Source organism: Melitaea cinxia, chromosome 19 (genome assembly GCF_905220565.1).
Source record: "Melitaea cinxia chromosome 19, ilMelCinx1.1, whole genome shotgun sequence".
In the NCBI taxonomy this organism is placed as follows: Eukaryota; Metazoa; Arthropoda; class Insecta; order Lepidoptera; family Nymphalidae; genus Melitaea; species Melitaea cinxia.
In genome coordinates this window covers 5,122,954-5,149,342 of record NC_059412.1, presented here as the reverse complement: position 1 = coordinate 5,149,342, position 26,389 = coordinate 5,122,954, and the positions used below count along the sequence as shown (strand labels likewise).

General features: G+C 31.6%; 2 protein-coding genes across 3 annotated transcripts in view; one reads left to right on the top strand and one right to left on the bottom strand.

The window, feature by feature from the left end:
- Positions 1-8,195: 8,195 nt before the first annotated feature.
- Positions 8,196-13,166, top strand: LOC123663104 (40S ribosomal protein S16). The gene is made up of 5 exons (XM_045597843.1): positions 8,196-8,296; positions 8,387-8,431; positions 8,792-8,923; positions 12,037-12,151; positions 12,927-13,166. The coding sequence occupies exons 1-5, from the start codon at positions 8,279-8,281 to the stop codon at positions 13,070-13,072; spliced, it is 456 nt and encodes a 151-aa protein (XP_045453799.1). The 5' UTR covers positions 8,196-8,278; the 3' UTR covers positions 13,073-13,166.
- A 6,134-nt stretch (positions 13,167-19,300) lies between these two features.
- The window catches only part of LOC123663100 (myosin light chain kinase, smooth muscle-like), a 61,182-nt gene continuing 54,093 nt past the window's right edge, over positions 19,301-26,389 (bottom strand). For both annotated transcript variants that reach the window (XM_045597838.1, XM_045597839.1), the window contains 4 exons: positions 24,400-24,541; positions 22,333-22,532; positions 21,694-21,846; positions 19,301-21,145 (listed from right to left, as the gene is read on the bottom strand). In XM_045597838.1, coding sequence (XP_045453794.1) covers positions 19,966-21,145; positions 21,694-21,846; positions 22,333-22,532; positions 24,400-24,541 — 1,675 coding nt within the window. In that variant the 3' untranslated portion in view covers positions 19,301-19,965. The remainder of the gene's footprint in view (positions 21,146-21,693; positions 21,847-22,332; positions 22,533-24,399; positions 24,542-26,389) is intronic.

Here is a 26,389-nt window from a genome sequence, read left to right as displayed (position 1 = left end):
ATGATTTTTATGTAAAACTTATTGGAAAAGATGATATAGAATATTATTGAAAAATAAAAAAGGATATGTTAAAAGAAATATGGGAAATTGACCTGAAAAACATTCAAGATCGTCTTCTATATCATCTTTTCCGATCAATAATAAAATAAATAAATAATAATAAAAGGGTATGTTAAAAGAAATATGGGATTTTTCATTGTTTTCCTATAAATTTATAAAAATTAACAAAGAACCAACCCACACAGAGATAATTTTGCAAAAAGGAATCAACGAGTTTTCCTTTTATTATTATTAAAAATGCCAATGATTTTGCTCAAAATTATATTTGTATACATAGAATAAATGATTTGGTACAATATTATAAATAAATTTTATTCAAAGTAACAAACAATTTTACTGTATACAAAATTTTGACAAAAACGGCTTTTTCTCAAAACTGTCAGTGTGTGGGTTGGTTCTGTTTTGCGTAAGTAGGTCCAATTGGCTAGAGCGCCGACACGGTCAGTCGGAGACGCGGGTTCGAATCCCGCTGGAGCGGTCAATTTTTGATATGATATTCAAAAATGTTTAGAATTCCTAATATGTGGGTAACACAAAAAATAAAATCGTACATATCTTTTATGTACCTGAACCTCATACTATATGAAAATATTGTAATAAAATGAAATTAACGCCTAATTGTTTTATTGATTAATTTTAAAATTCTATAAAATAAATTTGGTATCGTAGTCGCTAATTACCTATTATTTTTTATATCTGTAATAAATTTTAACTTTTTGAAACGCTACGAAATATAATTCTATTATAGTAGGTACGTAAAAATAAAATGGCTAGCCAGCCTCAGTTGCTGAAAATATTGCAAGAAAAAAAATATAGTGATGCTACTACAGAATATTTTAAGGCTACAAGTAAAAAAAAATCTTTTATAGTGTTGACACATAAAGAGAATACATGTTATTTTTAAAACAGGTAACATCTTAGAGCCCACGATCATTACTTAAGATTAGTAAAGCCGCGCCCAGAATTTTCTCCGCTCAGTCAACGAACCTCTTCTAATGGATAATAATATCTTCATGTTTTCTTTATCTCCGTACTAAAGTATAATAAATGTAACCTAATCAGCTTATAAAACTTCCACTGGACTCTCCATATATGTATATCATGTTTTTATTTTTTTATAACTAGATGATTATCGTGACTTTGCTTGTGTTCCTTTTTGTGTTAACAATGTATTTTGTAGAGGCAAAAATATTAAAAAGCAAGAAGTAAAATTTTACTTTGCTACTTTTTTTATTATATTATATTTTGTGATCTTCTTTTCTTATTTAGGAACTAAATTTTAATTGAGTAAAGCAATAATTCTTTTTAAAATAAAAAAAACTTTTTAAACGAAATGAAACTTAACTGAAACCTATATAGAAGAATATGTAGGTCCTCTATCATGTTTATATATTTATTTTACAATTGTATTCCTGATTACCTTGAATTTTGAACACAAAAATGTTATCAAGTTTTTGTGAATCAGTTGGATTTGTATTTTATCGTCGGCTTTAAAGGTTGGACTGTAAATGGGAAATTTAAAATATTGTTAGAACGAAACGACTTCAAAAAATCACTTTACTATCTATATTGACTTATACCTACTCGTAATCCCATTTATCAAATTATTATTTTGTATTTGTATTCAGACTAGACACGCTAATTTCCTTCGTATAAATGGAGGAAAATCCTACTTATTTAATAATTTAACAACAGTAAAAAAAAAAAATAAGATTAAAGAATTAATCATAATATAGTTTTGGTAATGATTTTATGCTGATAGATAAAATATAGGACACATTTTGTAATTTATATTTATTATGATATGTGATAGAGATGATTTCCTTGAGATTTAAAATATTTTACACACATCAAGAATTTAATAAACGCGAATGCCATGTTTCGTCCTTACTAAGTATTACAAAATCAAAACCAATATATATGATTATAACAGGTGAATACAACACCTTGATGTATAAAAACACCTTGATCATCTATGATTATTAAATTTACATATTATATAATATTATATAAAATTTCATATAAGAATTAGCGCCAATTAGTGTTAAATGATTTATTTATAAGTTTGTAATTTTATATACTCGTATTTTTTATGATCATAAAATCGACAGATAATACAACGTAGATCGACGAAAAAATAGTCAAGTAACTACGCGATATCAAAGATTACTCAAAAAGTAGTTATCAGATCTCGATAAAATTTAAATGTGACCACGTGATAAACATCAGCTTTCGATTAAATTAAAAATTATCAAAATCGGTACACCCAGTAAAAAGTTATGCGGATTTTCGAAGTTTCCCTCGATTTCTCTGGGATTCCATAATTAGATTCTGGTTTTCTTATCATAGTACCAAACTAGGGATATCTCCTTTCCAACAAAAAAAAAAATATCAAAATCGGTACAACCAGTAAAAAGTTATGCGGTATAATACAACTTACGTCGACGAAAAAAGCGTCAAGTAAAAACGCATTATTAGATATAACTCGAAAAGTAGTTGTTAGATCTCAAATAAATTTAAATGGGACCAAATGACACACACCACCTTTTGATTAAAAAAAATTTCGTCGAAATCGGTCCACCCAGTCAAAAGTTCTGAAGTAACATACATAAAAAAAATACAGTCGAATTGAGAACCTCCTCCTTTTTTGAAGTCGGTTAAAAATATTTCAACTCGTACTTATGAGATCAGTAGAAGGATATTTAAATGAATTTATTTTTATTAATTAATTATATGGAATAATTATTTAAAAATGTATCTATTAGTTGTAATAATGGGTATGTTATCTACTTATTTAATCATTACTTAATAATATGACGCCAACAAAATCAAAAATAAAATTATCTTTATTAAAATAAAACACTTGATTTTTGATAGTAATATTAACTAAAATAATAATGTGAAGCTACCACCAGTTCTAAATTAAACTGAGGTAGAAAACTTACCTAATTTAAGGTAGCAGGTACTACGTTCAAAAACATGTTTTTTTAATGCAATGGATTGATCTGTGTACATAACAAATATTTGACAGCAATTGATGCGTAGCCTTATCGAATTAGGTTGAATTAGTTGACCAAAAAGTTATCTTATCAAATTGAAAGTGAAATGAATTCACAATAAAATAACATACAGAGCAGGTGAAATAATAAAAAATTGGTTTATACTTGTATAGAAAAATAGATTTAATAAAACCTTTCAAACAAGATTTTCATCTGAAATTGATAGCGTAGGTTGGAATTGGTACTGGACTGTTTGGGGGATGGTCTCAGTTTCCAGGTCTTCAAGTTTGTATGCATGTGCAGTATGTATTTTTGTTTATATGAATAACATATACATGATATGCAACTTAATAATTTGTCTGAACAGATTATTTGAACTAATTTTGGAATAATTTAGCCGTCATCCGTATATGTATATCCGCTATGCAATAAAAAAAATAGGTATCTTTATAGTACTAGTATAGATGTACCCAGAGATATTATAGACGCAGGATCTCAAACTAGAATACATGTGTTTTTCTGATAATTTAACTATAAAAATTAACTGCTTCTCTCAATTAACAAAGTTTACTTTATATAATAAATCAGTATAGGTTCCGTGTAATCGACAGCAGTTATTTCGTACCATAGTACTGAGACCTAGATAGGACATAAATGGATTATCTCGACCCCATTAATACACAGGAAGCCGTACACTGTCGGTCAGTAAACGGTACGACCGATAAACCATGTTGCCATCGCGATTAAAAAGTGTACCAAGTGTCAATCATACTCATTAAAAAAAATGTCATTTTTTGATTTAAATTTAGAAACGAATGTCCAGTATCTATCTACCCTCATGGAACTTTGTTAAAACGTTTTTGTCAATCTCCCGCATTACATTTGGTAATCCAGGAGAAATTTTAACTATAAATATTTTAAACAGTAAAATCTCGTTATATTTTAATTTTAAATACTTCTTTAATTTTAGGAATAATCCATTGCTTACAATTAATGATTAAATAGTAAATACAATTAAAAAAGTGTGTATAAATTGAACTCAAAATCTTCTTGAATTTACGTATTGGTCTTGCCCCAGCATTAAAACTAAGAAGCTAGTTGAGTTATTATTTCTTATAGTTCGTAAAATATTATATTTGCGTTAATTTTGTTTCATACACCCTCGAATAACTAAATGTTGAATTAGTGTGTCAAGTGTAAAGTTATTATCAGATACTTCATAAGTATTTATAAACATTGTTTTGACATTTTATCGTTTTTATGACATCTGAGTGTTACTACAACTTAAACAAGTTGTATTTAGCTTAAACTTAACTTTATAGCTTATCAAAACGTAAGTAGAGTTAAACTAATTATTAGTTTATGCAAGGCTTCATCTATATCATATTATATTGACATAATTATGTCACATTTTCCAGTACAACTTAAGCTGCATTTCTGCATTTGTAAGATTTGAAATGAACCGATTCAGCCGATAAAGCTTATTCCACCACGCTGCTTCTATAGGTTATCGAATATTTTCCTTACAATAAGTAATTGTTGTTGCTATCGGATACCTATAATAATAACCTGTTAGAAGTCTGTACGTGTTCTCAGTGGCACGGTGTGAAAATCTACAAGGATATACTTACCCGAGATTAGGAGCAAATATTTTGTATATATAGACCGCGACTATATGGCCGAGGACAGGCTGGATCTCACGGTAATTAGGTGGTGGAGCAGCTCCTGGATCTTTTATCCCTCCTGCAGACGGTGGAGGGATTGACTTGGAAAAGTTGAAGCGTCCCTTCCGACGGGCCGAAAGGCCATATCACTGGGGGGGCGTCGTGGTAGTGTGCGAAAGCGATCCCCTGGCTTTCCTACTAATGTGCCGGCGGATAAAAGATGTGGGTTTTAGTGTATAGTCTAGCATTGCACTTTAGGCTGGGAGTTCCACACTCCCGTCATCCTCGTGTGGCGGGGCTATAGTGCGTAAATTGCATTTCCCCGTCTATAAAAAAGGGTACGGTTCGCTTGTTTACATACTGACTGGTCTATAAAAACGGCCTTCTGAATACACTTAATAATAATCCCATTAGCATACATAATAAAGATCTCGTATGCATTTAATTTACGAGTGTTAATTTAACGTTCTTGTAAAACCAGTTCATTAAACAAAATGAAAACTTATTAGTATGCAAATTTATATACAACAGACACTTACGCAATACATAACTAAGTCACATAACATTATGTTGTGTACATATCGATTTTAAAGCTTTCCTTGGAAAATTTAAATTTTAGAGCAATTATTTGTAAGTTATGTAAATTATTTTATTTATATTACTAAAAAATGGAAATTTTATTGATATATTTGATTAAGAAAGTATGATTTGTAGCAATGTTGTATCGGAAATGAAATTAACTACGAAAAGCAATTAATCAAATGTAGGCATATTTTTGTATATCTATTTTTTTTTATAGTTAAGTACCAATTAGGAATAAGTTATAAAAAGTCAACGCTTCACACTCAACTGAAACACAATAACCTATATTACCTCTACAAATATTTGTCATGAGCAGATATCGAACCCGCAACTGCTGGCTCTGTAGGCGATGTTGTGAAATCAGCATCAAACATCAAATAAACTTTATTTTATAAAAAATTGCCAGATCTATTAAATAAACAACTATATTACAGGGAAAAAAATATTGTGTAGTAAATACGCGTTGGCGCAACGGTCACAGCACTGGTTTGTGGCTATTGCGCTGGCGGTAGCGGGTTCGATTCCCGCACATGACAGACATTTGTATTGGCCATACAGATGTTTGGCGTGGTCTGGATGTTTGTGCAGTCATTGTGGGTCTTCCCACCATGCCTCGGAGAGCACGTTAATCCGTCGGTCCCGGTTGTTATTATGTACACCTGATAGCGATCGTTACTGATAGTAGGGAATATATTCGCCAACCCGCATTGGTGCAGCGGGTGGATTAAGCTCTGATCCTTCTCAGGGAAGAGGCCTATGCCCAGCAGTAACTTATTACAGGCTGAAGCGAAATACGCATTAAAACAAATAGGACAAAAAACATCATACTCGTACATCTTATCTAAACTTGCAATTTTGAGGAAGATACAGTTGAGGGTTCCGAGGAGGAATACCCGTTTTAGTTTAAGGGTTTTCGTAAGTCAATGTCAAATTCGAAATAGGTATAACGATTCGAAGGTACTTTTGAAGCCTGGTTGTGTAATTTTTGATTTCGATTTTAAATAAAAATACTTTAATAATTTACTAGACGTAATAAAAGTATAAAAAATAACAGATTATTTAAACAAATAATAGCATTCATTTATCTTATATCGACTTGACTTTATGTCATAACTTGTACGTTGTGACGCAAATTTTTTTTTATAATTTCAATGAAAAATAATGCACCGCCTTTTATCATTTACTGATAATGCGACAATAATGTAAATGATTTTATAACGTATTAAGTAATAAGCGAAATCAATGAAACACTGATAAAATAGATATACTTAAGTAATAATTAAAGTTTTAACTACTTAAACGACTGTAGTTTAACTGACTCTAATAACAAAATTAAAATGTTCTAATAATGTAGGTATAGCGTCTCTCTTGGCGTAAGTTTCACACGAATTTAATCTCATATTATCTTATATATATTGTGTCATAAGGATATAGTTACTTATATTGTTTGTTATGGAATAATCTCCAACATATATTAAAAATGCATTCTTGAACATCATAAATGCTAAAGTTTAATACATATATAATTTCAAAAGGTCTACTAATTCACCACTAATTTTGTACATCAGTACGTTACAGGATTTGCATCTTTAGAACTGCATTAAATTCAACAAACTTTAAAACTATATACATTTTTATGTTATGTATCTAGTATGTAACAAATATACAACAAAGATTGTCTTTGATTTGAAGAAAGAAGAAAGTAAAAATAATGGGGTGTCTCCGTAGAAACAATTATTTGTTTCTACCTATAGAAATATATTCTTAGTAAATTTTATAAAAAAAAAAAACAATTTTTTCGCTTGTTTTTAGTTTGATCTAAAAAAACGTAAAACATTAAATATTATATTGTACGAAACCCTTCGCATTTGAGTATGACCCGTACTTAGCCGGTTTTTCTAATGACTATGTCCCTAAGTGATCTCCAAGTGTATGTTAAGTCGGTCGCATTCCTTCGTGAATCATTTAGTTTTTGTGACGCGTCACTCAACATACATGTTAAAACTATACAAAAAAATAAATGGTGTTAAGTTTAATATCCCTACCTAGTGTGTAAAAAACCTCGTAGTTCATACTATAGTTTATAAATAGGTATCATAAAGAAGTATTCGTTTTCTCACGTACTCGCAATTTCGCAAAAATAAAATAATTATTTTGTTTTTATGCTAACTCAAATTGTTCAAATTGAATACAACTGTTTTCAGCTATAAGATAGTTTAAAACATATTGTATGTATATATATTTAGTTTTACAATTTAAGTAAAACAATTTTTCAATCTTACCTTCAGTTTTGCCTTTTTTCGTTATCAAACTTTTTCAAATCAATTTAAATCAAACTTATGTCACAAGAGTTATGTACATTACATAAACAATAAAGCACAGTTTTGTTTCAATAACATTGATTCACACTGTTTTGTTTAAAGATTTATAACACTTGCGCGGGAATGTTTTCGCGGCGCATTGTATAAAGCGTATACTACCGGTGCGCTTCACGTACAACTCGAGTCTCGACTCTCGTGGTTACGTTCCGCGAATACAAAACAATGCGTACTTTGAGTCATCGCATCACTAGTATATGAATCACCGATAGTAGCGACCTCTATTGGAATTTTTTAAATGTTTTTGTAACGCCATCTTCTGACGATAATATGTATATATTGTACAATGCTTTTTGTCGGCAGATGTCACTAGTATCATCATTAAAAATAACGAACTCGTGATCACTAGTATCGGAGAATTTTAAAATTGAATATTTTTGATGAATTTCAATAAATTGATAATTTTTTGTAAATTCCAAATATTTTTTTTCTTCTATTGATTATATAATAATGCATTTATTGTTTCCTGAAAAACTTTCAATAAATTGGAAGTAAAAAGAATAGTTATGGTAAAATAAATGTCTATGGTTTGAGACAACAGTCAACGGCTTTAGGTAATCTGTAATTAAATTAAACTCATTCTTTCTCTGTCAAAATGGCTGCCGTGCAGGAGGTGCGTGTTGTAACAAATTGTGATTACTTTTAAATAACATGTAAAATATTTTGGTCTTTTATATTAAATTATGGCATTTTGTGTTTACAGGCAAGACGTGAGCCAATTCAGGCTGTCCAAGTGTTCGGACGCAAGGTGAGTTCTTGAGTGTCGCATCCACGTGTTGTATTGAGTTTCATGTATTTATTGCAAATTGTGTATAAAATTAAAGTTTTTTGCTTATTTTGTATGTTATATAAATTATAATTTCATATCATAGAATAATTAGTGTCATAAAAACGTATATTTTCATTACCTTTCCTGCCTTGGTTGCCTTAACCTATACTGTTAAACGGCCTACAAACGGAAAGGAGAATAGAGTTTTTGTTGTACCAGCCATTCAAAACTTTAATATTTTGGGTGGTCTAAATAGAAACAACAATATTTCTATATATATCTACATTGTGATCACAACATAACCTATCGTATTAAAATAATTGATGTTTTACATTTTAGAAAACCGCTACAGCTGTAGCTTACTGCAAACGCGGTCATGGAGTTCTACGTGTGAACGGTCGCCCACTGGATTTAGTGGAGCCCCGTCTTCTTCAATACAAACTCCAGGAGCCCATCCTTCTGCTTGGCAAGGTAAACTAATTTGAACTGAACTCTGAAGGAATCATAAGCCACATACCAATACAATATAATGTCAAATTTAAATATTTTTGAATCTTAGTAAGTTTACACAGTAAACTTTGTTTTGTTGATGACAGTAATTTGTTTTTATTTGGCTTAGTGTTTTTTTTTTTTTTAATTTGAATGACCAATACTAACATTATTTCACATGTATTAAACTGCATGTTCACTGCACATCGTAATATACTTGGTATTTGTGTTCAAAAGTAGTTTGAATATTTAACATACTACATTTATTATTATATTTGTACAAAGACATACTGAAAATATTTAGAAATTTGTTTCGTAATTTAGAAATATTAAAATAAACCGAGATAATTCTGTATTGTTATAAGTTTTATTAGTCTCGATGTTAAGCAAAAGGGCTCTGCATCATTCCAGAACGACAATTGGTACCTAGCTAAGAATCAGTTTTCTTAAAATTTATTGTTATACACTTTGTACAAATATCAGTTGTTATATGTATGTAAATAGTAACTTAATTTTTATATGCTAAATGTTGTTTTTGCTGACATTTGTTTTTTTATTTTTATTGTCTGGTTTGTTTCTCTTAATTACTGCATTTCATATGTTGATTTAGTGATTAAATGTTGCAGACTAATGTGTTACATGAGCTAAATTCACTCTTTTAATATCACCACTATTCATGTTTGTAGGTTTGTGTCTATATTGTAATGTGGTATTTTAAAATGTGATATACGTAATAAAACTAAATGCATGAAGTTTTTTAGGTTTTAAAATAAAATAATAAAATGAAAACTGTATAGACAATTTCGACACCAACAATTTATACTACGCCAATTCGATTTTTCGATAAGTTTGTTTTTTAATGCGAACTTGAATGTGTTTTTATATGTAATAAAAAAAAATTGTGACATTGCAATGAATAAATTAACTATTAAAGATACCAAATTTCAAAAGATATCACGTTTTTCCCTTTTATAAGTCTCTATTGTAAAGTTCATTTTTAAGAGTTAGCTTAGTATAAATTGCTGGTGTCGATTTGTTTATATATATGTTGCAGTCAAAACTCTTAACCAGTCAAAAGCACTATTGACTAGCAAAATCAGTCAGAAGTACTTTTGACCGTTTGCTTTAGTCAATAATACTTTTGACTAAAATAACAGTTAAAAGTACTTTTGCCCAATGGAGTTGGTTAAAAGTACTTTTGACTAAATGATTCCGTCAAAAGTGGTTTTGACTGGTTGTATCAGTCAAAACTCTTAAAAAGTTAAGGTGGTCGATAAAAATAACGACAAACGCACATATAAACTTTTATATTATTCATTATTAGTGGAGAACGTGCTGATATTAGAACAAAAATGAGTGACTACGAAAAGAAAGAAGGCTTTTTGCAAAGAATTTTAGCGATGGAAGATATGAAAGATAGTCATTTCAATGTGATGACAAAAGAAAAATTTGAAAAGTTTGCAATGGATGTGGAAGACGCGAAATTTAATGAAAAGGAAACATCATTACAGTACAGTAGACTACAACGCTTTAACACATTGAAGTTTGTGGTATAAAAAAATTAGTTACAAACACAGAACCTGTCAAATATTTTTTCCGGCTGAGGAAATCTACGACATTATTGATGCTGCTCATATTTCTATAGGGCATGGTGGTCGCGATAGACTTAAGAATGAAACGGCAAAAAAGTACGCTAATGTTACAAAAGAAATGATTAATATATATTTATCAATGTGCGAAGTATGCCAAAGGAAGAAAAGCAAGAAAAGGATGGTTTAGGTTTAGAAACCGATCCTGCACACTGAAATGAACTGCCGCTGCCAAGTCGATCTGATTGACATGCAGTCGCAAGAAGATCGCGGGCATAAATTTATTATGGTTTATCAGGATCATTTGACTAAATTTATTCACATCTAACGAGTTAATAGTGCTTTTGACTGACGCTTTTTTCCAGTTAAAACTACTTTTGACGATGAGCGTCAGTCAAAAGTATTTTTAACCGCGAATTTGCAGTCAAAAGTACTAATAACCAATAATTTTCAGTCAAAACCACTTTTGACCAACTTGTCCAGTCAAAAGTACTTTTGACTGATTTCGCTAGTCAATAGTACTTTTGACTGGTTAAGAGTTCTGACTGCAACATATACATATAAATAATATTTGAATATAAATAATGATTACAAAATTTGCACATTGTAATTGTAATGCAAATTAAAGAGTTTTTTCACTTGGTTTGTAGTTAAGTTTACTTTTAGTTAGCTAATTATTAACAATTGTTGATTAAAAGCTTCATGTAGCAGTATTAACACAATATGTTGAGTATATTTCTTTGGAGACAGTTTGTAATTCAAAAGTGTTTCATGTTTGTATAAAATAGTAGGTGGGTGACTGAGCTTAGCTCGATATTTTTAGTAAATCGTGTTTATTTGAAATCATATTTAAATACGAATTAGATATTTATAAAATATGGATAGTATTTTTCGATTTTACCGACAATAATAAAAAATATGAACTGGTTATTTGAACCCAGGTCTTCTCAGTCTTTTCGGACTGGCCGATTTCTCTGAGCTATTACAACTTTATTGACAGTTACGAAATTTGCTTTCGTATTCTAACGATATTGTAGCCATTTTTTTATTGCCTAAAAACAGGGATAAAACGACATTTTCTAAAAATGGATCTTAGCTAAATGGATTTATCGCCCTCGAAACCCTTCTATATACTAAATTTAATGAAAATCGGTGGAGCCGTTTCCGAAATTCAGATTATATTAATTATATATATACAAGAATTGCTCATCTAATAAGTATTAGATTTATATGTAGAACAGAACATGTCAGTTACATAGGTCTATTTTTAACACATTCCTAATGTAGATATATTTCTACTTCAAATTGTTGTAACACATATCTCACTTATATAGAAAGAAAGTAAGAAAGACCAATGACCATTCAATAATTTCAATGATGAATAAAACTTATTCCGAACCTGAGCATCTTAAGATGTGAAGTGAACAGCAACACTGATTATTTACTTTTATTTCCTTTTTATAATGTGAAGAGTTACGTTTACTCAACAGCATGCATTGTTTACAGGAGAAGTTCTCAGGTGTTGACATCAGAGTCACCGTTAAGGGAGGAGGTCACGTAGCCCAAGTTTATGCCATCAGACAAGCTATCTCCAAGGCTCTCATTGCCTTTTATCAAAAGTGTAAGTAGTATTAACTTTGTATCCGACATCTTCTTTCATTTATTTTATTGCACATAGTGCAGATTAAACTGTGTTCTTAGAGCAAATGAAATTCACTATTCTCATAACCTAAATGGTAAATTCATATATATAATTGTTATGTTATTGCAATTAAGATTTGTCTAACTCCAATTTTGCTTAAGTTTGTTCAGATATAAAAAATTTGCTATTCGTTTTTGCTGTAGATTTTTTCATATATAAAAAAATGTAACCTTACTGCTAATGAAACTTACAATTTCATAATTATTATGTGTTACTTAAACATATTATCAAAGTAATTACAACTTACAAATTATTAACTTAAGATATCAAAAAGAACCCTTTCTTTCCAAAGCTGTCTCATTTCTATGTGAGTCAGTCATTTCAGAGAAAGGAGATTATATTGTGACATTTACCAAGCTGCAAGACTAATTGGTAGCTTGCTTGTTTGAAATGTACACTACAAATTATTCTTGACTTTGGGCCTGTGTCACAAGTTGTGGATAGTCTTTAAATATATTATTCTCTTTTATAATAAATTACACTGTATTTAAAAGATTTAAAAGTTGTAGTTTAATAATTTATTAGAAGAGCAGGTCTTAATGGCCTCTTCTACCTCCTACTGTTTAAGTCTAATCGTAACTTATTTGCAAGATAAACTTTATCCACAACAGGTGGAACCAGCTCTTAATCTCGTATTCCATTTAGAAAAAACTAAAAAAAAATATTCTAGAATAAATGTGGGGTTTGTTTGCAGATGTAGACGAAGCGTCAAAGAAGGAAATCAAAGATATCCTCGTCCAATACGACAGAAGTTTGCTGGTAGCCGACCCCAGGCGTTGCGAGCCCAAGAAGTTCGGTGGTCCAGGTGCTCGTGCCAGATACCAGAAATCTTACCGTTAAAATTATATACTTACACACCGTGTGGTATCGTTGCGGACTTATGTGGTCATTGCGATATCATTGGGTGGTTTTAAAATAAAAAAAAAATATAAAATCTCTGTCTTTCATTTCTAGAACACATTTCATTTCTAAAATAGAAGAAGAAGAAAGAAGAAGAAGAAGAAATATACTTTATTGTGCATATTACATAACATACATCTTTAAAAATAAAATTTGCAAAACAATACTATGCACAAAGGCGGTCTTATCGCTAGGTAAGCGATTTCTTCCAGACAACCTTGGGGTAGAGGAGATTTTAAAATAAAAAGAGTATATACACAAATAAATACATACCTATTACATTAATTATGAAGTAGATAATAGTTAATCATAAATATAATATTGAATAATTATCGACAGCACATTTACGAATAACTACGAGTAAACTTACTAACACAGACCAGCTTTTCACTAACAATTTAGGTAAAAATCTTTTAGTAGCTTCTTAAATGATGTAAGAGTTTTAGCCTCCCTAATAGTTTTAGGCAAAGCATTCCACAGAACTATTGACTGCACTGTAAAAGAGCAATTGTAGAAAGCAGTATGATGGATAGGAATATACAGCGTAGTTGTATCATTCGAGCGCAGTGCCTTGTCAGATTCACGCACTACAAACTTTTCTCTTAGATACTCAGGGGCCCGGGGACTTTTAAGCACATAGTAAAGCAGCGCCAGCATTCTAGTATTCCGGCGAAAGCGGATTGGCAACCACTTGAGCTTTTTACGAAAATCGGATATGTGATCGTATTTTCGCAAAGAAAATACGAATCTAATAGCTAAATTTTGGAGCCTCTCAAGTTTTGTCAGTTGTTGTTCAGTAAGGTCAAGATAGCACGCATCGGCATAGTCGAGATAAGACAGGAAAAGAGATTCCGCGAGTGCAATTTTAGTAGAAGTCGGTAGCATGTATTGTAAGCGTCTTAACGAATGCCAAGTTGAAAACATTTTTCTACTCACTTCTTTAATCTGCGTTGTCCAGTTCATATTCTCGTCCATGTAAACGCCAAGATTTTTAACGCACTTACTATATGGTATGGAAGTGTTATTGATGAGCACCGGAGGTAAAGAAGCCCAGTCAATCCTCGAAATAAAAGCCCGACTACCCAATACTATAACTTGCGATTTCACTGGATTTAATTTAAGACCATAACAGCGACTCCATTCAGCTACAGCAGCAAGATCTTTATTAATTATAGTAATAGCCCCAGGCAAGTTTTCGAGGTCAGACTGAGCATAGATCTGCAAATCATCTGCATACAAATGGTAGAGAGAAGAAATGTTATTCGTGATGTTGTTAATGAAAATGGCAAATAGAAGATGTGATAAGACGCCACCTTGAGGCACACCGACAGGTAAATTAGACAAAGAGGAAAGATCTATTGCCATCTTTACTCTCTGCCGGCGCCTCTGTAGATAACTACGAAACCAGTCAATCACTGATGGAGATATGATAAGTGAACACATGGTACTAAGAAGTACGTCATGATCTACCGTATTAAAAGCATTACTGAAGTCTAATAAAGTCAGAACAGTAAGCTTTTTGTTATCCATGCCATATCTGATGTCCTCGGTGACTTTGACAAGAGCAGTAGTCGTGCTGTGTCCTATTCTAAACCCTGATTGAAGTGGATTAAGAAGATTATTTTTCGTCATATACAAAGTAAGTTGAAAGTGGACTATGCGTTCGAAGACTTTGGAAAGAAAAGGAAGGATAGAAATTGGTCGAAAGTCAGTAACAGTAGAAGGATTAGATTTTTTGATAGATTAAGAGAGCGTTAACTCATTATATATATAAAAAAAAAAAAAACGAAATAGGTTTTAATTTCTGTTTTTGTCCTTGTCAAAATTACAAATTTGACATCATGATATACATATGTATACGCAATTTATCTATGAGAGGAGAAACAATGTTTGTATATCTGTAATGCTATTGGCCAGCCTTGCTATTACATTTTACAGTGATTCTCCGTTCCTATTTCGTCGTAGCTAAGGCCGGTTGCAGACCGATAACCAAGCTAACGTTAAAGAGATTAAAGAGATATGTCTCGAAAATTAACGTCAGTTTCAGTCCAGAGGCACATATCCAACGAATTTAATGCCCATTTCTACCTGCCTGTAGTAAGCTATTTGAAAACCTCTGTCAGCTTTTAAATCATTTTATAAGAAATAAGTGACTGTTTTACTAGAGGACGCTCACCGACTGATGCTGATGTAGAGCTCTTTACTTCAGATACGGTTTGCTTTGGACGTGTTTTGTGATTTGTCCAAGGCATTTGACTGCACACCATGACACATTAATCGGGAAACAGGCAATACCGCACTAAAACGTCTAGAGTTCATTTCTTACTCACATAAAGTTAACGATAATACGTCATCTGGGTCTATTGCATAGATGAGGATTTCACAAGGCTCTATTTTGGACCCATTCTTATTTTTAGTATAAATCAACAACTAGTATATTTGGTAGCTATTGATAAAGTGTGTTAGTTATTTAGCGTGAATAGTTTCCTTCATAACAGTAAAAAACTAATTACGTATTATTACTAATTGCTCAGTATTATTCAAATTGATACATAACCAAAACTTATCGACTACTTGGTGATAAACTGGACTAACATAACACAACAATACACTTAATTGTACACCAAAACAGAAATAATACATATCAGATTGATTTTAAAAAAGTATCATAAGGTACAAAGGACGGCCTTATCGCTGAAAAGCGATCTCTTCCAGGCAACCTAGGGGCAGAGGAGATGGTATTGTGTCGGTGTAGGTGTACAAATTATTTAACGATAAACGTGTGAATATATTTACTAATTTAATTGTTTTTGAGAATACTATATATTTAAAGTTGCAATGGGTCCTCATATCTGTCTAATGACGGAAAGACTAAGCTCTGCAGCATACACGATTGAAAGAATACGTACCTATACTGAAGAATTTTGACTGCTAGATTAATGTATTTCTTTTACTCCCACAGTATAATGTCCTATGACACTTTCATCATTACAGCCTATACAGCCCACTGCTGGACATAGGCCTCCACAAGTTTACGCCAAAAATAACGTGAACTCATGTGTTTTACCCATAGTCACCACGCTGGGCAGGCGGGTTGGTGACCGCAGGGCTGGCTTTGTCGCACCGAAGACGCTGCTGTTATGACACTTTGTTACGGCGCAATGCGGCTAATATTATTGCTTCTTTTAACGTTGATTTCTCGAAGTTGTTGACCTAGCTGGAAATTCTGATCACATACCCAATAACGTAAGCTCATGTCTTTCAAACGTCATTGGTGTTGGGCTGTTGGCATAACTTGTTTTGATGAAACCAGACTGCTCTATTGGTTGGAAATCGTTGAGTCTTGCGGTGAGACAATTCATAACACACCCGCAAAAACAGAGAGATTTACCACCATTGCTAAAGCACAAAATAGTCATGTTTGAGTCTCTGGTGAAGTAAATTATTTTTAAGCTACCCAAGTTTTGTACTTATGGATATTTCGCCAAATTCTACATCCGGCACAATAGCTATTCGAAAAATGACGCAACAGAGCATGAAAAACGCGAAGCTCGTGGATAATCCACATTTTTCATGCGACGCTAAGAAGAAAAAAAAATCCAAGACTAACTAACAAACTTAAATTTAAATAGCTGTATCATTCTGTTTTTTTTTTTCGTGAAGATACAGCAGAGATTCAGAAGCTTTAGCCTTTGATTAGAGAATAACGTCTAGAAAAGCTAGATGGCGTGTTTTTCCCATCGAAGTTAAGTGATCAATGATATATTTTTTAAATTCTGCACGCATGAAATTGCCTTAACTTTACGGTTTTCCGTTTTCCTCATGCACTTAGCGACTTGTAATATACTTAGTATAATTACCGGTTAGATAACACGGTAAATTTAGTATCAAGGCAAATCCTTACATAAGCACATAGGAGCAACGTGAATTTCTCATCATCATTCGGTCATTAATGACAAAACTACATTTATATTTAAAGGATACTGACCGAATAAATAGGTAGATATAGTGAATCCACTAAAACAAATAATAAAAGTGTTTTTTTATTATTATTATTGATGTTGTTTTATTTTTTAGGGATGGGATAGTAACTAAACAACAAAGGTTGTATTTCTTTATTTCAATTTGATTCTTTCAGTTAGAGTGTTTTACAACCAAACGGTTGTTTGCACAACAATTTAAAATTTAAATGCAATTTATAATGTACGACTAATATATTTAAAATCCAATTTATTCAAATACACTCAATCTTAGTTAACATTAATTGTTAATTATTTTTAAAAAAATGATTAAAATAAAACTATTATTAAACAAGTCTGAAGGTAAATATGCATTCCCTTGTATTATCCTCAAAAAGTGACAATTTCAGAGAGAGATCACCTACATAATGGAAAGTGCGCTTTAAAAAAATACTTAAAAATAGTTATATTCTAAAATCCGATTCACATTAAGCAAGGTGTGTAATATTGAATTTGCGTTACAATAGGACCTTTAATCTAAGTCTGGTCTGATGAATCAGGGTGTGGACAAAGGCTTAACAAACTGCTCAACGGCTACTTGACTACTACTGCTACATTCATCACGAGTTCGAACCCGGTTGGTAGCTTTTGGTGCATTCCACCTATAGACACTTCTAACACAACTAAAATATTATTAATAAGGGATCCGATATCTTAGTTATTTTCTGGTAAAAGGTACAGCAGAAAATTTTATATAATAACGTCTCATAATTTTTGTCTTACAGAACCGATCCTCAACTTCTGTTGACTATAGATTTCATAATACTTTCAAAACTAAATGCGTTACATGCAGTTTTAGAATTACTTTATTGTTAGACCATTGGCACAGGTGTAATACGTGTCTAATTTAAAATAATTATTTTAATTGCTAGCTACATTTAAGTATTATCAAAACAAATTAATATTAATATTATTAAATTATTGTTAGTAGTTAATGTCTTTCACAATAATATTATTATAACAATAACATAAACAATAACGTTTAAATAACAATACATTGACTTAACAGATCTTGTTAGCCATTTATACAGATAGACATAGTTATTTATGTGTTTATTATACTTTTGTGTCTTAGTATCAAATATTACTTTAAATATGTGTATATCACAAGGAGTATTCCGTGTTATAAAAAATATTTTAGTACCTATATTTCTAGCCAAAGTTAAAAATTTATATATGTAAAAATAGATATATTTTTATCACTCTAAAAATATGCATTTTTAATGACAAAATCGTATAAAAAATTTCGTTACAAAATCAGACCTAATGATTGACTAAGATTAAAACCTCATATACTTCTCGAGCTTGTGGAGGCCTGTGTTCAGCAGTGGACTATATTAGGCTGAAGTGATGATGTGATGTTGATGAAAACCACTTAGTATGTTAATACTCCTCAGAATTATAAGATAAAAGTTAAAAAGTATTTATGTAAAATATAAACTAAATTACACACGTATTTTGTATAATATCAACCTTAACAAGAAAATATTACAATATTTCTAATTATTTAGCTAATGATATTCAGTTATTCAGAAGATCATTTCGTTGATTTACAGAGATTTTGAGTAGAAAAAAAATTACCATCAAATACAAATTCCAGATTATAAATACTGATTTGATTAACAAATATTTGATGTTAATTATTATTTTCCATTTTTAGTTTCTTGTCCATCATCGAACTTGGCTCCCATTCTTTTGAGTGCTATAACGGCTGCCACTGCTTTCGCCCACCTTTTCTTGATGACGTACCTCTTCAGTTTTGCTTTGGTAACGTGTAGTTCAGTGCATAATGCAGACTGGATTAGCCATGGATGTGTTAAAGTCGCCGAAGCCGTCAAGCGGTCTCTAAAAATAATAATTGCATTTGTTTTCAACGCAAGTTAGTTTTTTAAAAGTCCTTATTATAGAAATCTGAATGTTTAAAGTTAATACTTTGATTATTCTATATACAACAATCAATATTAATCATAAATGAAACTTAATTTTTTTTTTGTCTTTATATATAGTTGGAGTATGGAGTAGTTTATCATATTATTTTGCAATATATCCAAGAAAGAATAAAAATGTTGTCTTATTGAGGTATAAAACGAATGTAAAAATGTACAGAATAAATCAGTAAATAGGGATGGATTATCCAATAAAACTATAATTTTCGTAAAGCCTTATATTATTTTTAACAACATAAGCATCATATAACAATAAATTATAAATAAAATCAATACAGTTACTTAAGTACGTATAAGGAACAATACGCTGGGGGTAAATATTGAAATATCTGTTACAAATAAACTTATTTACAAAAAAAAAAGTACAAAATTATGCGCTATTGTCAATGTAATTTCATGTGTCTCAGTCTTGTCTGCAAGCGGATTCCATACAGAGCTTTGAGTATGAAGACTAGATTCGTATTATATTGTCATTTAGCTGTCATTTGTGTAGGAAAACTAAATAATAACCTCATGCCTACTTTGGTAACCTACCATTCATTCAGAAAGATTAACTCTTAACCCGGTCGAATCATTTTTTATTGAGATCAGAATAAATACTTTCGGTTTTAAAACAAACATTCAATTAATGTCGTTGTTAGAACGAATTTTACAAACAAAATTTCAAATTCCGTTATTTACTTCCAAAATCTAGTCGCTTGCTTTGTTTCCGAGACTCCTAAAAACCCTATTCGTTACACAATCTTAGCATCTAATTATTTAAAACTTTAAATGCTTAAGCGTAATTAAGCTACTCCGAAGTTTATCTTTCTGAACAACACGATGTCATGGCACATATAGTTCCTGTTTCACAAATGTCATACACACCTCACTTAGAACCCGAAACATTCGCGCTAACGATCTTCTTCTGAATTTTTTCGTCTGACGACTGTCTTTTGAAGAAAGCGTGTAAACTGGACATAGAATTTTGCGCTAATTGGTTAGACTGCGACCATTCCAATGAGATCGATTGATGTCTTCCACCGTTTGAAGTGCCTCCAGCTGTTCTTTCTCCTTCTGCATCTTCATTTTCACCCCATTTCTCAAGGAGATGTAGAAGTAAATCTTTTGTCCTGTGTGCATTATTTTCATCACCTCTTCTGTACGGTAGCTGTCTGCCATTTTCGAAACCGTTCACTAATTTGTCTATCCTATCACGTCTGCGATCGAATTCTTCGAAAAACGTATGACGTCTTTCAAGAGGTTGATCTGGTACATCTCTACTCGTATTTGTTACTCTTTTTGATCTCGCTGACTTCACCCACGGCATTTTGCTCGTCATTGGTTTCTCCGGTTCTTTGTCTGTGAGAAACGTCGAGCTTATTTTATGACTAGACTTCGATGTGAATACTTTTTTCTCACTGGTCGTCGCGTTACCGTTGGTCATCGTTTTTGTGATGCTCGATTTAACCTCAGATTTGAAACCGTTTGATAATTTCTTTTCTTCCTTGTTGAATGTCTTAATTTCAGAAGTATTTTTGTCAATTTCTTTCACGCTATTATTGTTAGTTAGATCCGTGTTCATGGTCGATAACATAAATAGATGGTCGGATAATTTTTTGATTTCCTCAGCCAAGTTCTTTCTAACAAATATATCTTGCTTTTTGTGCATGAAACAACTGCTGTCAGACGCTCTCCTTTCTACGGGATTGTATCTAGTTGAGTGAGTCGGATCTCTTAAAGGCGGTGGTTCTAAGTCATCCACATCGAAGACTACGTCTGGCGAACTACTCAGAGAACTCCTTGGAGATGGAGAACAGCCACCTATGGAAGACCTTTCACAATTCCCATTCGCGTGACATAGAATTTCTTGAGCTTGATTATCAAAAACGTAGGGGGAATTTGGGTGTTCGCTCCATCTTTCAACGAAGAGTCTTAAATTGTCCTTAGCTACGTCTAGTTCCTGTTTCGGCGATAGTTGGGGTTGTTGGCGCGGTTTGTCTTTCTTCACTGGTGTTCGTTTGACGAGCCACTGGTGTCGTAAACACTCCGTCGCACTGGGACGTGACCTGCGACAAAGACCCTTGTTACTATCACCCCAACACCTTAATGTGCAGTCGGAGGTAAAAATATGGAAATAATAATTATAGTAAGTAGGTATAGCTATATGATTTCTAAAAGCGGGACGGGTGCGGGTTAATGGATAGGTTGAATATCTAAGTTTGAAAATAAAGTTATATTAATCTTAATCTAGTTACATAAGTTAGAATTATAATATAAATGTAATATAATTATGTATTGGATGATGTTATATAAATACGAGTTGAAGTCTATAATGTTACTTTAGTGATTGGGATGCATTCAGTGTTGGATGAGAGTTTGTAACGAAGGGTCTTTATCAACGAGCTGACTTTACGTAGCTTTAAAAATTAGTCAAAAAAAGAAAAACTCATCTTTCGTATATTCCATTTCATTTTTTTCAACGTTTCATGGAGGATATGTAAACCGAAATATACACCCGTTATCAAAGGGTTTCTAGGAAAAAAAAGGTCTACAAAACTACGATATCTACGATCAAATAACTACTTCTACTGTTCTCTTACTATTTTTAACTTACTCTTTGTCTTTCACGAGGAGCTTGCTAATGAAGTCTTTGGCGTCTTCAGAGATCTCGTTGAATGCCTCATCGTCGAAGTCATACTTTGCTATTGTTACGTTGGCCATCGTCTCTATATCAGTTTCGCCCATGAACGGTGATAAGCCAGACAAACTGAAAATAGGAGAGATCAATATTAGTTAAGATAATGGCATAGTAATAAAACAAATAAAATAATTTTTGATACTTTTCTAGTACAATAACACTATAATCAAACTTTTTTCATGGAACAAGTAAAGTAATCGTATAAAATAAAATATTCGACTAGCCCGTTGGCGCAGTTTGTAGTGACCCTGCTTTCTGCTCCGAGGGTTGTGGGTTCGATTCCCACCCCGAGTCTGGGTGTAATATAAATATTTATTTATATATTTATATATGTATTATTTATAAGTATGTTTATCGAAAAAAAAAAAGTATATGTAGCTATATACCAGTCGGCTGCTACCTTTAACACAAGCATTAAGTTGCTTACTTTAGGAACAGACGACCGTGTGTGTATTGTATAGATATTAAAAAAAAAAATATATGAAAAAGGTTGCAAATAATAATAAATAATATAATAATAACTTATTATTGTTATTCTTAATAATTAATACTTACAGAACGTAACAGATAACGCCAATAGACCACATATCCGTGCCGTAGCCGATTTGGTCGAAATTGACAACTTCCGGTGCAACAAACTCCGGGGTACCGAATAGAACTTGCAATTTCTTCTCAGGGTCGTAGAAGCGAGCGAGGCCGAAGTCTATGATCTTTATCCGATTTCCTGCTTTCGTGAGGCACAGAATATTTTCTGGCTGCAAATAAAGAATTAAATTATTTTATATGAGTTAAATTTTATAGCGTTATTTTTACATATTATTATTTACAAACTATCAGAAGGAGACAGATAAGGGTATTTGCTATCCAATTGTTTTACATACATAAACGCAATATTGTGGTTATGTCATACTAAAAATAATTTTAAACGAACAACTTAATTCATGCTTTATTGTTGTTTAAAACCCGTTCGTTGTATACAGGTACCTATAATATTTAACTATCTTTTCTCAAATTATTATAGTAAATTTTATTATTCTTTCGAAAGATATATTCTTTTGAATTTTATGTAATTTATATCAGATGCAAAATTTATCAACGAGTAAAAATAATACGTTGTTCGCATTTGGTCGCTTTAAACGATGTCAGCTTTCTATTACGTACGTTTACGTACGTTTGTGGGCGTAAAACATTAGTCTAAATTAAAAAAATAGTGCATGTATCCGAGAGTTACAAATGACAAAAATAAAAAATAAAACATTTGCAGAGAAATAAAACAATAATAGCGACGAGACGATGGACAATCATAAAACTCCCTCGCAAAACTTTTCCGCCATTCTGATTAACGACTTGGATCACTACCAAGACGGAGTCTCGAGGTTAAGAAGTCAACTACACTGTTTTTTTATTTTCAGCCAGTTACTGTTTACTTTTAATTAAAAAAATCTACAAACGAAATATTTAAAGCTATTCGTATCAGTTCTTAAGATTCTTTTATTTGAACACTATTTATTTATAAATATTAACCAAATAGTTTTGACGATTATTACCATGCTAGTTAATTTAACACACCAAAAAAAAAGGATGAGAAAGAATCCATAATTATGCTTCAATGAGGAGTTCGAAGTTAATACTTTAAATTATACTTTTAAAGAGCCTTCTAACTATTCTAGTGAAATTTTATTGTGAAAGATCTTAGTCTGGTTATATCTTAGTAAATAATTATTTCATGCTACCATATATTATTAGTTGACGCCGCGTTGGCGCAACGGTCACAGCTATGGATTGTGCCTGTTGCGCTGACGGTTGCGGGTACGATCCTCGCACATGACAACATTTCTATTGGCCATACAGGTGTTTGCTGTGGTCTGGGTGTTTGTACAGTCCTCGTGGGTCTCCCCACCGTGCCTCGGAGAGCACGTTAAGCCGTTGGTTCCGGTTGTTATCATGTACACCTGATAGCGATCGTTACTTCATAGTAGGAAATGTATCCGCCAACCCGCATTGGAACAGCGTGGTGGTTTAAGCTCTGATCCTTCTCCTACATGGGGAAAGAGGCCTATGCCCAGTAGTGGGATATTACAGGCTGAATCGTATATTATTTGTACATTTTATAAGTTATTAGGGACGTTCCAAAAACGTTGTTGGAAACAAAAAAAATGTTGGACGTTCATTTGTTTAAAACAAAGTCAAAATTTATAAATTCGATTAAACACGTCATCATTTCATGATTCATACAAATTGACTTGTCGACAAACTAAATCGGTGGAAACCTTTGTCTATACTCAAGTCTATAAATCCTTGAAAATTGTTATGAATGTATAATAAAATAAATAATAATTATTAAGGTACGCAGTAGAAAATATCTTGCTTAAAATTTGGAGGAGCCCGACTGGGGAAGTAAACAGTAACAGTAAATTGTCTTACAAGTAATGTCACACAAGTAGCGTTGTGTTTATGTTCTGACTAAGGTAGCCAGAAATTCTGGGGAGGGTCGTTTGTAGGGTTGGCAACGCTTTGCAATAATATTCCTGGTATTAGCATCCATAGATTGCCGTAATCGCTTACCATCAGGCGAGTCGTACGCTTGTTAGCGACCTTTGTAGTATAAAAAATAATAATAACCTTCATATCGAGGTGCAAAATGTTCTGCCTGTGTACGAACTCAATCCCTTCGCATATTTGTCGCATGAACACCGTGCACGCCCGCTCCGTCAGCACGAAGTCTTCGTCGATGACACGCTCAAATAGTTCGCCACCCGTGATCCTGTAAATAAAATAAAACGAGATTAAACTTGTTTTAATTTAGACTTTTATTTTTTTTAAATGGCACTACTATAAGTTTTTATTATGGAAATTGGTCCTTTGGAATATGTCGTATAATATAAAAAAAAATACGTGGTGTCATGGGACACCAAGTAGGAACGACATTCCTTCGGATAGTATAGAAGCAAAACAATTTGAAAAAAAAAATGTTGAATTTTATATATATTTTCTAGTTCTTGATTTTTTTAAATTTTGTTGGTTGGTTTTTAATTAAGTACATAAAATTATTTAGGAAATTTAGTATTTTAGAAAATAACAAATACCGTAAAATAAAATAAATAAAACAAAATAATAATAATAATAATTCAAACTATTAAGTGAAATAAAACAACATACCTATGTCTTTATTTATTTTGTCGACAATATAAAATTACATAAATATTCAAAAAAAGTTTACAAGTAATATTTTAGTTTTACAAACGTCATATGATACAGTCGTGTGACTGATATTACGTCACTTCCGTTATATATTTTATTCTTACGGTTTTAGTATCACATTTTGTTCAGTTCGGTCGCCCAGCCAAATGTCAAGTCTGCCGTAAGGAACTTCGTTCCAAACTTTTTAGTGTTTGAACAGAAGGGCTATTAAATAATTGTTGTACATAATATTAAGAGTGAAAATATAGATAGTAATAATATCTTAAAATAAAAACAAAACTTTAGTCAGAGTAGATCTTTGCCAATGTATAAAAAGACTTCACGAGTCCTCATTGTCTACAAATACACATGTATTTTACGATAAAAGTACGTAATTTTGAAAGTTTGCCAAAGTCACTGATAATTGACCATCGTTAAAAAAGTAATAAGAAATAGTAAGGAGTATCGACGCCAAGAGTCAAAGAATAAACAAAACATGATTTTTTAATACGTAGATAATATTTGATTTTTCAATCGACTTTAAATGTAACGTATTAAAATTATTATAATTTTAAAAATTTTTTAGTATTCTTTATTTTTCATCAGAAAATGTTACAAGTACAGATAAAAAAAATTGAAAGAAAAATTTACAAGTGGCGACCTTGTTGCTAGTGAATTCTGTAAAATGTCGATTCTACAAAATCATCCGTAAAAATGCGTAATAGCCAAAGAGTAAAATAATTTGCCTATTCAATTAAACTATGAGCTAACTAAAATTATTCGACATTAGAATATTTTTAAAGGTTAATTAGTGATCTCATCTGGAATACTATTCAACCCTGGCCTGTTTAATTTCGCTGAAAAGTCAGACATAAAAAAATCCAAGTTAAGAATTAGTTATTTACATTTAAAAACTTATTTACATTTTTAAAATGAAATAGAAATAAGAAACCTTGGAATAGATAAACTAATTTCAACGAAATAAAATTTCTTTGTAACAATTTTGTAAACATAAACTAGTATTTTTAACCTATTTTCCTCTTGTATATTTTTGTACAATTTTTATTTTTAGAAGAATGAATGAATACACGTCATCCGCTGGTTTCATGTTTGTTTTCGTTCATTTACGTCATAAATATAGCTACTGCGTGAATTCGACTGCGAACTAAACCAACATTAAAATGTCGAATAATTGTTTTGCGTTTTCGTTTTATGGTAGACTCTTACATACCTATCACTACTTAGAAAATAGCTATGAACTTTCCATGTTTATTTTTATGAATGATATAAGTGCAAATCAAGTAGTCTGAGTAATTTTAAAATCTTTTTACCAAAAAATTTATTTTATTACTAATTTTATGATCATGTATATATAATGTTGTCTAAGTATTTTGTTTGCATTTTTTGTTTTTTTAAATCAAACAATTAGAAT